This window comes from Solanum verrucosum, unplaced genomic scaffold (assembly GCF_900185275.1).
Source record: "Solanum verrucosum unplaced genomic scaffold, falcon-dt-bn FXZP01000177.1, whole genome shotgun sequence".
Classification (NCBI taxonomy): Eukaryota; Viridiplantae; Streptophyta; class Magnoliopsida; order Solanales; family Solanaceae; genus Solanum; species Solanum verrucosum.
Window position 1 is genome coordinate 2,430,626 of NW_026020401.1, and position 15,603 is coordinate 2,446,228.

Genomic DNA, 15,603 nt, shown 5'->3' on the forward strand with positions numbered 1-15,603 from the left:
TTTTATATGTTTAATAACTGTTTTTTAGCATGCTAATGAATTTTAAAAGGAATAAAGTCTGAACCTTTTTAAGCATTGATTTGCCGTAATTGTTATCTGTTAATGTGATCCTTATTAATAATTCTCAGCATTATCACACTTAGAAAAGCATGCCAAAAGGATTTAAATATTTCTTAATGTCATTTGGGTGTAGATACCATGCCTATAGGTTGTGGATATTGGTCTTTACTTAGAAATCATGTTCATAGGCATTTCGACGAGAGGGAGTTGCTCGGATGGTAAGCACCCCTCACTTCCAACCCGAAGGTTGCGAGTTCGAGTCACCAAGGGAGTAAAAGGGGTGGGAGCTCCTAGGGAGGGTAAAAAAAATGTTCATAGGCATTTCTAATAATTTCAGCATGTTAAATAATGTAAATAAATTTGCTGCATATTTCTCCTCACTGTCAAATGATTTCTGCAAATAATTATTTTTCTGCCACTTAAAATAAATCAACCAACTATTTTCAGCATGTTACAACCAAATAATAATAAATTTATATGTGACCATTTTCTGAATGTAAATTGGAACTGCTTAAAACTAATCTCCCTTGATCAAATTTGTCCGAATCAGTTATTTTCTGCATCATAATTAACTATTGTGCCACTTAAAATTATCTACTGATTAATTTCTGTATCTATTAAACTGACTGCCACTTAAAATAAATCTCACATAATAGTCTATTCTGCTATTTCATTAATATGTTATTTTCTGCATAATCTACTATTTTAAAATTGTTGTCCTAATTAAATTATGTCCGAAATATTTTAGTTTATGTATTATAAACAATTGTCTAGCCACTTAAAATTCACTAAAAAAAATTCTGCACTTGTAATAATTTTATGCCCTCTAAATTCACTAATTAAATTGTTAATGTTTGTATGCCACACACTCAAGCATGAGAGCTTTCATTAATTATGTGTGTTTGCAAGCATGTTAATTAAAATCTAGAGGCCAACATGAGACTTTACATGCCAAGTGTTGTCCAATGTGTTTTGCTTGGTGTCTAGAGGGCCTAATTAGGAGCCTATATTTTATTTTAGTCTAAAACCACCTTAATAATAGGTCAATGCCTCTTGGACATTAAGCAAGAGAGCTAGGCACCTTTTAGGACGTGATGCATGTGGAAGGTGGGGTAGGGATAGTTAGCCCCTTACAGAGATGATGAAATTGACTCAAGCTTTAAATGACAAACATTGGTTTTGTCTGTTCGAAATAGAAGCCGACCAAAATAAAAAGTCGAGCGTTAATCTGTAAAGTCTGTGGGTTTCGGAGTCTCCCTTTCCCTTTTCCTTCTATGTTTTTTATAATTATAATTATTTGGGGTAGTTTAATAAATAAAAAAATGTTTCGCCTAGTTAATTGTGCAATTTCTGTCTCCTCGCTTATCTCTTTATTAATTGTTTACTGTTTATTTATTGTTTTGTTATATCACCTAGTAAGCATGTTTTAATTAAATAACTAATAAACGAAGTGACCTTAATTGCTACTTGTAACCCCCATATAAATTGCATGAGATACGGTCGGGATCCACATTTGTGGACCTCGAGGGATGCTTAACACCTTCCCCTCGAGGTAATTTGAATCCTTACACGATCTCTGGTTCGTTGACCTTAGGTAGATTTAGTTAGGTTAGATAGGTGTCCTAACGCGCCTTAATTTGTTAAGTGACCACTCTTCAATTCAACCAAAACCCAAAAGAGTGGTTACGTGGTGCATCGAAAACTCGTTTTTGTGAAAAATGGGGCGTGACATATATATATATCATTAAATTACAATTACTAATATAAATATATGAACACGTTTAAATAAGAACACAAGGCCGAAAGGCTTATGCTACTCTTATTTTCTTGGAAATAAACATTAACTTTTGTTCTTCACTTGACAAATTTTTCAAAATTTTGTTGTAATAAATCTATAAAAAGGTATATGATTCTTTTGATTCATATTTAATTCTTCATAGCTGTTTTTATATCGAAATACCGGTATTATAATATTTTTATTTCTTTATCCTCATTATAATATTTTTATTATATATAATTATGAAATTACAACTTTTACTATAATATATTTATGAGTCTTAATTATGAGGAGGAGAATAGTTTTTATTGAGTAATAGACATCAATACTTAACATTTAATTTGTTTCATTTTTGCAATTGTTAAAAGTAATTATTAGCAAACTTCAATTTAATGAAGTTGAATCACTACTACTTTGTAGTTTCTATAGTACAATTCTTTTTACTTTTTATATATATATATATATATATATATATATGTGTGTGTGTGTGTGTTCTTTCCTTGTACAACATATAGGGAGAAAAAAGAATAAAATAATAGTAAAGGCATTAGTGAAGGATAAATGACAGGGAAAGAGTATATACCAGAAAAATGAAAGTCAATGGTTGTTTTAGTTTCTTTTTAATTTTCATTTCATTTTTATTTTATTTAATAACAATTATAGAAAATATTTTTTTAACTTTTATTTAGATTAAAAGAAATTAAAGAATAAATTCTCTCTTTTGTTCAATATTAATTGTTAAGTTTAACAAAAAAAACACTCATGTTGATATTTATCTTGATAAAATAATATAATTAGAACAATTAATGATGTTATAACTGGAGAAAAAAGAAGACATGACATTGATAGAGATCAAAGATTGTTTTTTTAATTAAAAACAAGGGGATAATTTCTTTGGGTTCCGCTCTATAACTTGACAAATTTACCCTTCTTTGTTTTAATTTCTTCATATTAATGCATATTATTAAAAACATGACTTATTTAATAAATACTTTAAAACTAAATCAACACAAATAAGTTTATACTATAATATATATTAAATAAATATATATAAACGTGTTCTTTTTTTACCAAACAAAGATTCACACTTCTTCATATTGATTTATTTTTAAGACTTTCATTATATAAGTCATTTTTTAAAATAATGTGAATTAATATGAAGAAATTAATACAATAGGACAAAGTTGTCAAATTATAATAATTTATATTTATTTTAAATAAATATAAAGAATGGTTACAAAAAAAATCAAAATAAGGAAGGTATACGTAATGTTGTAAACCACAGGGGAGGTGAGTTTTGTAAAATTATCCCTTAAAAATTTTAACCATCGCGCAAAGCGCGCAGACAAATTCCCTAGTCAGTTTATAAATATGAATATACAATCAATGTAGTTTCAAGCTCTTATATGCTCAATTATTGTGGATTACACACAATTTAAAAACTGTGGCATGATCTTACGTTGATTGTAACTCATTTTATGCGACAATATAAGTGTCAACTAGGAATTCATGTCAACATAAAACAACTAAGTATACTTTTTTACAGATAATATTGAAAAGGGTCCCATTTCCATGAGTGTTTTTGGAAAAACAAAAGATCAAGTTGTTGATCTTTTTAACAAGACATTAATTAGGAATCGGTTTTAAAAATAAATAAATTGATATAAGTTACTTAAGTGCAAGGGCATTGAACTCCCTCAATAATTGGCTAGAAATTGTTAAACTATACCAAATAATTCATTTCCATACACATGAAATGTTTCTAATATTATAGGGAAGGTCTTGAATATTGTTTTTGGAAGCGAAGAACACAAATATGAATTATTATGTAGAATGTCAGCCTATAATTTTGACTTATAATCTATTTAGCCAAGTTATATAAATTAAGGAAAATGACTGTTCGGATTCACTTTTTTTCCCTCCCAAATGTTTGATTCTTCAATTTGGTGTTCAATTTAAGAGTGGAGATTTTTTTGGTGCAACAAATAATCGAACTTATATTAAAAAAAAATAAAAAAAAATTCTAAGTTACTAAATAGTCATTTTTAGGCCCAAAACTTTTCACAACCCAAGCTACGCAGTAGCAATGTTTGCTGCTATTATGCTGGCAATATAAATGTTTAAAGTCGTGATTGATTAGACTGAATTGAACCGAACCGAATCGAAGTTGCAAAAATCTGAACCGAATTTAAATAGTTCGAATAAGGTGCATATTTTTCCAAAATCAAATCGAAATGTAATAAAATTGAACTAAACGCCTACCCATTCTTGCCAACCATGCAGACGAAATAAAAGAAATGGAAAATAGATTTTGACAATTTTACAGTTGGGAACAGTTGTAACGTATGCCCTACCCACTGCCAATTAATTTGGATTTGAAGTTGTCCAACTATTTTAAATTTGTGTTGCACTAATTTATGTAATTCATTTGACCATAATATGGTATTTTTATTTTTATTTTTGGTTAAAATAATAAGGTATTGTTATTCATACATCAACACTATTTGATATCATATAACAAGTTCAGGATACAAACAGAACTATACTATACAACTAAGGTGACAAATTAAACAAGAAATTCAAATTTAGAGTACAAAAAAGCAACAAGCTACTACAATTTATACATGCAAATGTAACTAATCAAGATGTTTTATTTTAATTAAAAGCTGTCTGGATGACTTCACCATGATTAATGCATAAATCTAGACCGAGTTTAACTTCTATACACTGACAACATAAAATAGTTGGATCACGTAAAAAAAGACGACACATAACAGTGAGAATGTGAGGGGAAAATAAGCCATATTACCTGCTACATCGTAAAAGACTAGTAAAATTACACGATCAATGCATACAAGTTAAATCCAAACCATCACTCAAAGTTGACACTTTGCAATAGACCATTAAAGAATAATAAAGGCATAAAAACATTTACAGCGGCCAGGACACATAATTTACAAAATCCAAATAAAAAAGTTTGAGAGGAAGTAATAGAAGCCTAATGGTGTAGATCTCTTTTTTCAAGTCCCTTAAGCATAGGAACTAAATCTGTATTAGTCTCAAGTTAAACTAAAGGTGTACATTAATTAAAAAAAAAAAAATTAAAATTGCAGGCCTGCTGTTATCTTTTCAGAAGCTACCTGGTATTCACAAGAAAATAGTACAACATCATTTGGAAGAGAGCTTCTTCGAGTCGCACGCACCATGATTAGGTTGGAGCAAGTGTGTTTCGAGGCAGACTTATCCCGCCACCTTTCACAGACACGTTAGGTACCTTCCCAGAGCTAGCCCTGCTCGCAAAATCTGAGTCGAGGAATATTACCACAACGGAGATGTCATCATGGAAATGTCGACGTACTCCACGATCAATTTTCTTCAAGTCTGAGTACCTCATCTCCCTTTTCTTTGCTGCTTCTTGCAATGCAGTTTTTACTAGCCTTTTCGCGATCCCCTGCCAAGTAGCAAATAAGAGCTTTAAAAGTTTGGTCCAACTGTTTTTCTTCTGTTCACAACATATATTAGCTTTGTATTACATCTATCTAGAGCAAACAAACTCGGAATTTTACTTGGGAACTCTTCCGAGGAAAAGGCAGCAAAACCGGTTTTCTTACTATGCTAGTGTGCTTGCAGATTTGATAAGTTTCTTTATTGTTGGACGGATATATACACAGATCCCAAGGAAGGGCTGGACGGCCCGGACCACAAGAGTCTATTATACGCAGCCTTGCCTACAATTCTGCAAGAGGCTGCATTTGACTTCTCTTGCATTTAAGAAATTTAAAGGAAGAGAGCTGATGTAATCAGATTTATAGGGCACCAGTAATGATGATACACGTGTGCCTTTAATGGTAATATAATGTTACTATAAGGCTTTCATTGATTTCACGAATCCTGAAACTTTAAATGAAAAAGTGCTTCCCTATAGGTAGAAATTAGAATCACTGCAAAACTAAGAAAATGGCAAAAGCATGTATCAAAGGGGTTCTCTTACATTGCGTGGGTGATTTTGTACAATGTCAACAGCTTCTTGGTTACTTAGGTGCTCCCAGAGACCATCCGAGGCAAATATAATAAACTGATCCTGAGGTTGCACCGGGTGCACCAAAATAGCTGGATCTGCGCTCAATATGGGCCTCTGAAACGGTTCACGGAGCCGAAACTTAGCATACAACGGTTCCCTGTTGAATTCAGATTTCTTCAAGTACACATCACCAATGGATCTTGTGATCTACAACATGAAGTACACAGATCATCAGATTATGAGCCATGCAACAACAAATATAGACAACGTAAATGAACTCCCTAATAGTATTCTCCTCCATTAATGGCCAAGGGTCTATGTTTCCAAAAGATTGAAATTGCTTTTGAACATCACCCTATCATAAATATATGGCACACCTCATGGAAACTAAACTAATTTAGTGCTTCCCCATAACAAATGTGAAGGTCTTACAGAAGTTCAATTGTAATGCAGGTCTTTATAAGGGGCTGCTAATGTTTAAAGAATTGCTATACAACAGTAGTCTCATTAAGAAATTGAATGTTCATATTTCCATTTTGACTATCCTATGATACTTCACAAAAGGAGAGCTTTATCGTTCATTACATATTTATGTGATATATGACTTGGACAGAAAGACTATCATAGTTCATATCAACAGCAGTATATCACTTTCCACACAAGTGGGTGCAATTTTATTAAGAGAATGCATTATTGATGGTAGTATATACCAAAATTTAAGAGTAGCAGCAAGGTGCAAAGACCATTTCAAGCATTGGACAAGAATTATCATCGTATGCATCTCCTGAATGGAGGGAACCATAGTAAAATATCAGATCAGATACTCTATACATGAGAAACACAAGACATGGGACTTAACAAACCCAATTTTGTACTTGCGCTTCTGTTATCAGGGACACAAGATGGCTAAACAGTGCTGGAATTTGAAAATGAACAAAAAGCAAGCATGCTGCAAATACAGATCACATCAAGCTAGTAGATTCCAGTTTCAAGTATGCCTCAACGTTCAAGCTAATACTAGAACAAAGATAAGGAGACGCACAATCTTCAGAGCATACTATGTATATTGGTTCTTGAATAATCAACACTCTGGTACCAGCAGAAATTAGAGCTTTAAATATTAAGAGTTGGAAGAGCAAACAAAGATCCTCCAATTGAAGGAGAAAAAAGATCTTCAACTTTGAAATGCTATTCAGTTGAGGTAGCAACCTTTCATCGATGTAGTAGGCAACGACAAAGGCTAGTATAGTTACTACAAAGAATAATAATGTCAAAAGCAGAACCATCGCAAGCTTATATACAAGTACAAGAGAATACACAACTAATTAAGGAGCAACAACAATATTTAAAGTCTATGATGATCCTCCTTGCTAAGAAACAGAATTTGTGAATTGCTATTTAAAGAATACGAAGTCATAAAAGCATCAAAAATACTTAGAGCTGGGAAAACATAAACAGAAGAAGCTTAGGAATGCAAAGAAGATCTTACTTGTATAATACCCTTCACACGCCAAACATTGTGCTTTAAAACTACAATTTGCGAGTCATCTGGATGCAAAGAATGCATTTCCTGCCTTACAGATTCAATACTTGCATTGTGTTCTGCAGAAAGCTGAATAGCAAGAATCTCTCCAGTTGCCTTGACAAGCCTCCCCAAGACTGCTCGAGAGTCGCCAAGGTTGGCAACATATAAGGTCCCACTGCAGATAACTCCAACAAGGCAGCATGATCCAACAGCAGCAATCTGAGGTTGTGTGGGCCATCGCCTTGTGACAATAGAGAGGAAACCCTCTTCTGTGGCTTGAAATGCCTTCCGGATCACCTCCACAGACATAGTTTGCTGGTCAGATGTACACCCTGCATATTTGAACCAAGTGGTTGAGTGAAAACCTAGAATAACAACTTCACCAAAAAGAGCTACTTTGCATCTAGAGTACTATATGTTTACTGTGACATTTTTCTAATAACCGAGAAATCCCCAATGGTTTCAAAACTATATGGATAATGGAACCCCCCCCCCCCCCCTCCCTTTTCTCATCTCCACTCAATTAGCTGGCTTGCGTCTCTGATTGCACCCATGACGTGCTCCTAACCACACATCACGCGTTGTGCTCTTACCACTAAGTCAAAGCCCCAAGGGATACTTCAACTTTCAATTATTGTTAAATGGTCCTTAGAAGCTAATACATAGCTAATACTGAAGACTCCTCGAATTAACTCGAATCCAATAATTTTAAAAGTAAAAAGACAAGATTCAGCTCACCTCATTGTGAACCATCAAAATAGTATTGTTTATTCCCCTTGAAACTGAAAAAATTGAATGACTTGATTCAAACTGGTAATAAAAACTTACTCTTGAGATGCTGAAAGAGGTTATCATTGATGAACCTTGAAGTCTCAGGGCCACCATGTCCATCATAAATTCCAACAAAGGTACCATACGGACCTGAATCATTCAATCCCAAGCACCCTGATTCAACTTGGCTCTGATCTTCCAATAGATTATTAGCCTGAACTACAGCCATTGAGAACTCTCCATTAAAATGTTGCCCTGTATCCTTATACCATAGCAGCCCATCTTGACGTCCACTGGCATCGGAACCTGTATGAACGTGTCGATTGGCCCTTGGCTGAAAACAAGCCCTCAAGAAGTTCATTAATCCAGATAACATACCTCATCTCCTCCAATACACCATCTAAACTCTCCACATCTAACAGGACACACTAAATAAACCTCAACTTTGCATAGGTTCCTCCTCAAAGCAAGTACAAATCTATAAAAACAATATCATCAACCAAGTTACAATAAGCTAAAGAAAAGAATAGAATTAACAACAAAACACAATCTTGCAAGTTGCACATAAAAAAGCCAAAATGCACATCAAGAAGTCACCTTTACTATAAAACTAAGAAACCAAGGTATCCAATACCAAAATTCAACATCAATAAAAAAAATAGGAACTTTGAAATAGTCAAAATCACTTTTTCAATAAAGAACTGTATATGGTCAGCCAGTATTACATCTAATAAAGAAACCAACTTTCTTGATCTCCCAAATTTCAAGAATCACATAAATACTAATTAAAGATAAGGGTATATGAAAAAACTTACCTTTACTATGGAAAATGGAAGATCTGAAAGTGAAATAGTATTAGATCTGTGGATCCATCAAATCAAAGCAAAAACTGAAGTGGGGTTTGATTTTGATAACCTTTTTTGTATTTTTTCTCACTTTTCTTGAAGATTTAAGATCATGATGGAAAAAAAAAAAAGAGTGAAAAGGAGTGATCAATTAGTGTTTTGAGCTATTTGTTTCCATTGGACCAAGTGAAACTCTTTGAAGAGAAACCCCCCATTATAAATCAAGAATGGAGAGCTTGAAGCCAGCAAAGCAGAGGACCAGCTTTGGGCTCCACACACACACACAGAGTTGAGGATAGAGAGAGAGAGAAAATCTAGAGAGAAGAAAGTACCCAATACACAGACACTCCAAAAGAGTCAATGAGTATTTTTTTTGTTTTTTATTTTTGGTGGATATAGTAATATATTTTGCAAGTTGGAATTGGAATTTCCATGAAATATCCTCATATCAGGTAACATTGGCTGGTTATCAAGAAAAAAATGAATAAGATCATTTATTTATCCATCTAAACTACAACTCCATCATGTGTTTTCTTTTTCTCTTTTGGTGGTGGAGGTGGGGTAGGGTGAGGTGAGGTGAGGTGAGGGTGGCTATCAACAAATACTTTATTACTCAAAAAATTCACTGTTCAACAATAGTTGTTGATTATTGATTTGACATTCTTAAAAGATATTTTTTCTGTTCAATAATATTTAATATTTATCTATTATTAGTTTTGCACACTTGTTAATAAACTATAAATAAAAAAATAATTTTATTATAATTAATGATAAGGATAAATTAGGAACCAAGTGTAATAAGAAAATGATTATAATTAATGATAACAGTAAATTAAAAACTAAGTGTGAAATTATCTATTTATTTCATAAAGTGGATAAGCATTGTTGAACATTCCAAAATAGTATAGTGGATAACTATTGTTGGACGGAGGGATTAATGAATAATATGGATAATATTACTATATTTCCCTTGAGTATATTAAATTTAATGCTTGGGAAATGTATTATATATTGAATAGTAGTTAACACCAAGGGTAAAATAGATATAAAAGGATAAAATTATCTATTGGTTTTCTAAACTAGACAAGTATTGTTGGACAACTATTTTTAATATAGTGGACAAGTAACGATGGACCAAAGGATTACTTTTATTACTCCCTCTATTCTATATCAATTGAACTTTTGGGTCTTTTTTCATTGTTTCAAAATAACTAAATTGTTGAAAGTTTAAGATAGATATTTCAAAAAAATAATTATATTTGCCCTTTCCTTTGATAAAGTTTCATACTCCATTCATTCCATATTAAGTGAATTTTTGAGGGTTTTTCATTGTTCAAAATTCAAGATGGGTGTTTAAAATTTTTCCATAATTATTCTTTCATTTATTGAAATTTTATATTTTTTATGAGATAAATTACACTACTTACAAAGCTATATTTATAATTTCACAAAGTGCAATAGTGAAAATTATGTCATTGAATATTTTTCTTAGCTGGAGTTTGACCCCAAGTTTCAAAGTATTTTTGCCAAATAATATTTGGCCATGTTTTTCCCAAGTTAACACCCTGTGTTTGGCCCGAAGTTTCCCCAAAAATATTGACTATTCTAAAAAATATGATTTATACTCATAAGTTCTAAAAACTATTAAAAATACCAATAAGTTTGTATTATCTATTTATAATGAATATGTTCCGTTAAAAATAACTTTTTGACATTATTGATAACAATCAACAACAACAAATAACAATATAGGCAAGAGCTTTCCACATTATATGAACAATTTCTTCCCAATAAGTTTGTATTATATCTATTTATAATGAATATATTCCGTTAAAATTAACCTTATAACATAATTCAAACTTGTCATTGATTCGGTTATAACAACCTCCGGAGGAGGTAGTCACAAACTATTCCTTTATATAATCTTCCTACATTCTACGAACAATCTCTTCCCGACAAGCTTTCATTTCTAGATCAAATAACTGAGAAAATTAGTTTGATTCGGTTATAATTACAATCTACTAAAAAAATTATTCTTTTTTTTAATAAATTTTATCATTGAAATTAGAACTCGAACTTTTTTGCCGGAGGTAGTAACAAACTATTTCTATAGATATATATTAGTTGGAAGTAAATGATGAGTATTTTTTTATCAAATATAAAAGTTTGGGGTAATTTTTTAAAGTTTCAAATATTTCCCGAATTCCCAAAAACTAGCTTTTTCTAGTATTTGGGAACTTGTGATTCTTGGCAAAAAAATTTGCCAAGTTATGTGGCCAAACGCCAACGGCCAAATTTTTTCCAAGTTTTTTCGAAATATTCCCAAATAAAACTTGGGGCCAAACGGGTCTTTAATACATGTGCATTGCCTCACAAATTATGTCAAAAGTGAAAAATATTATTATTATTATTTTGAAAAATCAAGTGTGGAAAATCCTTAAAACTGCTTTTAAATAGAAGTAGAAGTAGTTTTTCTATTGTTGGGAAGAAGCCAAAAATTTCTGCTTTTAAAAAAAAACATAAAATTATTTTTTTGAAGACTAAAATATCTCTTTCATATATGCATATTTACCAATATATTCCTTATAATTAATTAGCATATCTCATAAGTTTGGTAAGTTTCATTCAAGAATTTTATTTTAAATTATTATATAATAAATATTTTATTTATTGTATGTTTATATATTATTATTTTGCATTTGTGTTTTATATATTATTTTTTAAAATTAGAAATAAATATAACAATATTTTTGCAGGATTAAAAAAATAATTAAAGATTTCAGAGATACCTTCAGAAATACAAGGCAAATCTTCTACTATTATGAAAATATTGTGTGATAAAATTAGGGATGAAATTATTCGAAAGTTTTGTGATGTATGAAAGACTTTATTCATTTTTGTAGTGATTTAATTTGGGGAATGGTTTTTAAATATATTTTGCTTGATATTTTTAATTATATTTAAATCATCATGTTAATATTATATTATTTTATTTATTATTTATTTATCTATGTATAATTTTGATTGAAAAATTGAATATGTACATTTTAATTTAATTAAAGTGAAATTTACTTGAAGTTTTTGTATTAGATATTTAAAATAATTTCTTTCTATAAAATAATCTTAATATTAAAAGTGCATTTATACTTGTCATTTTTTGTAACTTGACTCTCAAAAGCACTTTTTTTTATAAAAAAAAAACTGTCAAACACAATATATTTGCTTAGCAAAAACACTTTTCAAATGAATTTGTCAAACACAAATTGTTTTTTTTTTCAAAAGCACTTTTCTAAAAAGTTATTTCTAAAAGGTATTTTTTAAAATAAACAATTTTAGTAGCAATGCCAAATAGGCTCTTAATATGGCAATGTTATTATTTGGAGAGTTAAAGAATTTCTTTTGACTATAATTTTGTTTAAAATGTCTAACTATAAAAATAAATTGTATTTAAAGTATATAAAATCTTTATTAATTTGAAAAGGAACTTAAAAGAATCATAATCATGTAGAATTATAACTATTTTTGTCCTAGTTGAAACCGAATTTTGTCATCTCTTGAATGGAGATTATTGTAATCTTTTAGAGGGGAGTGTGTTGCGCTAAGCCGATCCATAAATGTTCTTAAAATAATGTGATGTTATTCATTTGAGTTAATTGATATATTTTAAAAGATTTTTTTTATTTTTACAGGAATAAAATCTGCATATAGCACTTCATCTTTTTCAAATTTACTTGCCAAATTATATTAATATGTGATTGTTATCATTCGCAAGAGATTTACTATACCTGACTTTTTCTTGTCAATTTTTTATATGAAAATTTGCTTGCACACCAATAATATAGAGTTTGTCGTGGAAAAGAAAAGTTGCTCATTAGTGGCCTAAACAGTAAAGGGATAGGAAGCCATTTTATGTTGTTACAAATTATCTATTAGGGGTGCACTGAGCTTTAATTAATTAATTAATGAGCTTTTGGAACTTAAAGGGCGTGGTTTTCCATCTACTAATTGGTTTTTGATTCATTTGATTGATGTTAAAGTGGACTAAATGTTAATTAAAGTACTTCATTTTTCTCTTGATTCATTTGATTGATGTTAAAGTGGACTAAATGTTAATTAAAGTACTTCATTTTTCTCAAATTGATTTAACATTTAGACCACTTTCTGCTTTTTCTTCACTTTCCTACTTCATAGGAGCCGGAGCACGTACTAAACTATATATGTATGTAAGCATTAGTTAAAATTGTAAGCATATAATTAGAAACATAAGTTTTTTTTTTAATCATGAATCAATGAATAATTTGTGTTATAAGATATGATTTTCCTGGACATGATGGAAAACAAAATCAGCTTTCTAATTTTTCTGTGTGAGAATTTTTTTTTTCTCACTGATTCAATCAAAATATCTGTGGAAATAGCCATTGAACATTTTTTAATGAGAAATAATGATTTTTAGTAGTGATAGTAGACTGTTAGTGGTGGTCATTTTTTGTTTTGTGCATGCCATCCTCCTGTAGATATTTTGTGTTCAAATCCTATTGGATATGATCAAAATTACTTTGTTAGGAATCATTTTACTTTAGAATTTCCGATACGAATCAAGATTTAACTGGATTGCTGGTACTTGACACCGGAGAAATCAAATATATCTAGACAAAGTCCTGCCATTATAAAGCAAAATGATAGTACATACTATAGTATTGATCTAATCTACTTACTAGCAACTTGAGTTAATTACTAACATGGGTTGTGGTGTTGGGTGCACTGATGGGAGTGTTTCACCCTTAATCAGAGGTTTCGGGTTCGAGCTTTGGGTATGAAGAAAATTCTGTTGGGAGCGTTACCCCTGAATGGGGCCTGTGTGATCCGAATTTAGTCGAAACTCTAATGTGGACTCCGGAGATCGGACGAAAAAAAAAAACTTTGAGTTAATTAATGGCTAGTGAGTAAGGGAACTCTATTGATGATATGATACTTATGAGCAGTCATTTTCTAATTTTGATAATAACTTATCATAGCAGAGTTTTGTATATTTATGTAAACCCCACAGTCCCCTCTTACTGCTCTGCTGTGTCTTATAAGTCATTTTTAATATGCATCCCCACTAGCTAGCAATAGAAAATGCAAGTGCATGTTAAAAGCACCAACCGTATTATATGTATTTATATTTTGGTTATAAAATAAATGAAGTTCATAAATAAACAAAATGAAGATATTATTGGTTGCTCTTTTGATTATGAGAAAGCCACTTCAATTTTTATTATTTTTTAGTTCATATATCCACAATTGTTTCAACTTGAATTTAGTACTCCCTCCGTTTTAATTTATTTGTTTGGTTTTGACTTGACATGAAGTTTAAGAAAATAAAGAACTTTTTTGAATCTTATGATGTTAAACTAAAGATATGTAGAATATACTAAAAAAAAACCTTTAATTTTATGGTTTTAAATATGTCATAGAAAAAGTTAGAATTAAAGAATTATCAAAAAAAGAAAAATACATATTCTTTTTTTAAACGGGTTAAACAGAAAAATAAGACAAACAAATTAAAAGAAAAATGACAATTATCAAGACATATATATTGTGTGAACCGTCACATCTAAAAATTTTAAAAAATATTTATCTAGTACACTTATTTGTTATGGACAAAGACGTGTTTTCATCACTTATGAACTTGATTTAATTTCTTGATAGTTAAGTACTTGAATATTTAAGACGTGTGTTAATTAATATATGTCGAGCAATTCAACAAATGTAGATGATAGCTTAAGTTGATTGGTCAAAAGAACACTTTAAAATAAATTCTTAGTGATTATAGTGATGGAAAAAGGTCTGAAATATATTCAAACTTTGATCGAAATTGCTGTAACGATACCGAACTTTGGAAATGACCTTTTACCCCCTGCACTTTATAATAGTGTATTTTAAAGGTACATATGTGTCCACATGGACATCATAAATATTGCATCATTTAAAATAGTAATGTGTCCACGTGGACACATATATACCTTTAAAATACACTATTAAATAGTGCAGGGGTAAAAGTTCCTCCATAAAATTTGGTATCGTAACAACAAATTGGTCAAAGTTAAAGTATTTTTCAGACCTTTTCTCTATAGTGATTAGAGACACATATGCTTAGTGATTAGAGTGATTACGTACCTAATATAATCTAGATAACAAATTAGAGACCATATATCATGCAACTCCATTATCCTTTTAAATTTTGATCTTCCATCAGCTTAATTAGCTTATTGATTTCATAATGCATGAGAATCAAATCTTAATTATTCTTTTAATTATAACTTGCGGTGCTTAATTTGCTTTTGATGTCATCACATTGTCTTGTTTCCATCATCATTTCCTTTTGTGAAGGTGATTTCCATTGTCTTAAATAAAATTATCCAAATTATAGGGATTATAATTTGCTTTCCTTTCCTTTTCTAATACTCCAAGATATTTCATCTCTCCACAAATAATGCAATATACATATGATAGAAGTTTAAATTATTAGAGGAAACATATATTTATTTATTTAACTCGACAATTCCTTACGACTCACGTGTGGTTTTTATTGTGTTTCATGGTCAAGTACCTATAGATTCTT

General features: G+C 30.6%; 1 protein-coding gene across 4 annotated transcripts; it reads right to left on the minus strand.

Annotated features, from left to right (window-relative positions):
- Positions 1-4,929: 4,929 nt before the first annotated feature.
- LOC125839865 (probable protein phosphatase 2C 46) lies at positions 4,930-9,442 on the minus strand. Of its 4 annotated transcripts, none has more exons than XM_049518849.1 (6): positions 8,970-9,280; positions 8,533-8,632; positions 8,212-8,460; positions 7,348-7,715; positions 5,829-6,065; positions 4,930-5,288 (listed from the first exon to the last, which is right to left on the minus strand). In XM_049518849.1, the coding sequence occupies exons 3-6, from the start codon at positions 8,381-8,383 to the stop codon at positions 5,046-5,048; spliced, it is 1,020 nt and encodes a 339-aa protein (XP_049374806.1). In that variant the 5' UTR covers positions 8,384-8,460; positions 8,533-8,632; positions 8,970-9,280; the 3' UTR covers positions 4,930-5,045. The 4 variants fall into 4 exon arrangements, with proteins under 4 accessions (XP_049374806.1, XP_049374807.1, XP_049374805.1 ...); XM_049518850.1 differs by lacking the exon at positions 8,970-9,280 and adding an exon at positions 8,752-8,926; XM_049518848.1 differs by having other exon boundaries at positions 8,212-8,632; positions 8,970-9,442.
- Positions 9,443-15,603: the final 6,161 nt, after the last annotated feature.

What these genes read in the sequence shown, in the direction of transcription:
- LOC125839865 (XM_049518848.1), bottom strand. Translation starts at nt 8,530, where the DNA reads ATGTTATCTGGATTAATGAACTTCTTGAGGGCTTGTTTTCAGCCAAGG. An exon ending in CCTCTTTCAGCATCTCAAGA is followed by an intron (nt 7,716 to 8,211) that starts GTAAGTTTTTAT and finishes TCAAATATGCAG; the next exon opens with GGTGTACATCTGACCAGCAA. An exon ending in GTGTGAAGGGTATTATACAA is followed by an intron (nt 6,066 to 7,347) that starts GTAAGATCTTCT and finishes TTCATGTTGTAG; the next exon opens with ATCACAAGATCCATTGGTGA.